We start from the raw sequence: 1,893 nt of genomic DNA on the forward strand, positions 1-1,893 counted from the left end.
ATGAATGAGGCTGGTCGTAACCCGAAAAAAGGCTTAAATACAATTATGAGATCTATAAAGTATGAAAATGTAAATGGCAAAAAGGGCTTGGGATCCAGAGATGAACACGTCTGGGTCGGCAGGTGCCCCAGGGTATCGCAGCCTGGGCTCGGTCGTCATCCTTCCACTGCATGCAGCAGCAACAACAGAAAAGTTTCCATGAATTTTGGATGCTGGAATGTAAGAACATTATTAAATTCAGAATCAAATAAAAGATACCCAGTGAGAAGGTCTGCTCTTATTGGTAAGGAAACGCAAAGGTATGCAATGGACATTGTAGCATTATCAGAGACTAGATTTCTTTGGCAAGGTAACTTTGCTGAGAAATCCAGAGGCTATACATTTTATTGGAGTGGGAAAGAAGAAAAAGAAAATTGCAAAAAAGAAAGTGATGCTCTGAAAACCTCCTTGGTTGATGATTTAGAGGAACTGCCATACAGTGCAAACGATAGAATGATATTGCTGAGGTTGCCTTTAAAGAAAGGCCGGTATGTACCAACTATGAATGTAAGTGATAATGAAAAGCTCTCCTTTTATGATGTATTGAGCGAAAATATCCGCAAAATTTCACACGAGGATAAGATTATTATATTGGGCGATTTTAATGCTAGAGTTGGTAAAGATCATAAGACATGGGGTGTGATTGAAAAACAGAGTGGGAAATTGTAACAGCAATGGCTTACTTTTGTTACAGATGTGTTCTGAGAACGAATTAAATTGAGCTGGCGTGTATGAAGTGAAAGCCTAAAGGCAGGAACATAGGAGATGGATATAAGAGGTGTTGGCGGTCGGCAGTCAGGCCAAGAAAGAAAGATCATGGCTGGCCGGATACCGGTCACATGGAAGGAGGAGAGATGGATATGGGGCAGCAGGATTGAAGGATTAGAAAAAAAATCAGATGCAAAGAGAAAGGTACAGGGGAGATAAACGAGTGGAAGACTGGGAGTTAAAAAAAAGAGAGGGTCAAGAAATGTGAGAGAGGGAGAGCAAGAAAAAGGAATATATATATATATTCTATAATATAAATTGGACATGGGTGATCATTGTATTCTTTCTTGCCTTGAAGTTCACAGCAAAACAGCTGGGTAGATTTGCGTGAAAAAGGTCACACATGTGCAGACGAGTGCATAGATTGGAATGCGGTTTGTATTTTCTTCCTAGCCCCCATAGTTACCGAGAAAATCGATTAAAACTTTTCTAATGGAATGGCATATACCATTTCGTTAGCAACAGGGCGGGGGGGGGGCTACAGGATGACAGTCAGCCAAAGCCATACATACATACATCATACATACATACATACATACATACATACATACATACATACCCTTTCTCTCCTTTTCTCTGTCAGTCACACACATTCACTCACTACAAAAAGTGAATAGCAAAATTTCAGTTAACTCTCTCTCGGCCATACATAGATACATACATACATAACAACCTGCGTGCGCGCGTGTATGTGTGTCACTGAAGTCATTCATACACACATAAATAACGTTTCTCTCTCTCTCACGCGCGCTTTTTCTCTGTCAATCACACACATTCACTCACTACAAAAAGTGAATTAAAAATTTAAATTATCTCTCTCTCTCTCTCTCTCTCACACACACACACACACACACATACACACACACCAGCAACATTACTCCCTCTGTCTCTTCACACACACTAACAAAAGCAATTCACACACACACCACACATTCTGTCTCGCACACCCTCATCAAACACACACACACACACACACGCGCGCATTCACGCACATCAATTCTTCCACTTCACGCCAACTTCAAAAGAACTTCACTCATACAATCGCGATCTCTCTCTCTCTGTCTCTTTCGTTTTCACGTCGACTTA

The 1,893-nt window shown here is 40.8% G+C and overlaps 1 protein-coding gene across 1 annotated transcript; it reads left to right on the forward strand.

Moving 5' to 3' along the window:
• LOC115215473 lies at positions 1–708 on the forward strand. Its single transcript, XM_029784637.1, has one exon. The coding sequence runs from the start codon at positions 1–3 to the stop codon at positions 706–708; it is 708 nt and encodes a 235-aa protein (XP_029640497.1).
• The last annotated feature ends 1,185 nt before the right edge of the window (positions 709–1,893 follow it).

This window comes from Octopus sinensis, linkage group LG9, assembly GCF_006345805.1.
Source record: "Octopus sinensis linkage group LG9, ASM634580v1, whole genome shotgun sequence".
Taxonomy (NCBI): Eukaryota; Metazoa; Mollusca; class Cephalopoda; order Octopoda; family Octopodidae; genus Octopus; species Octopus sinensis.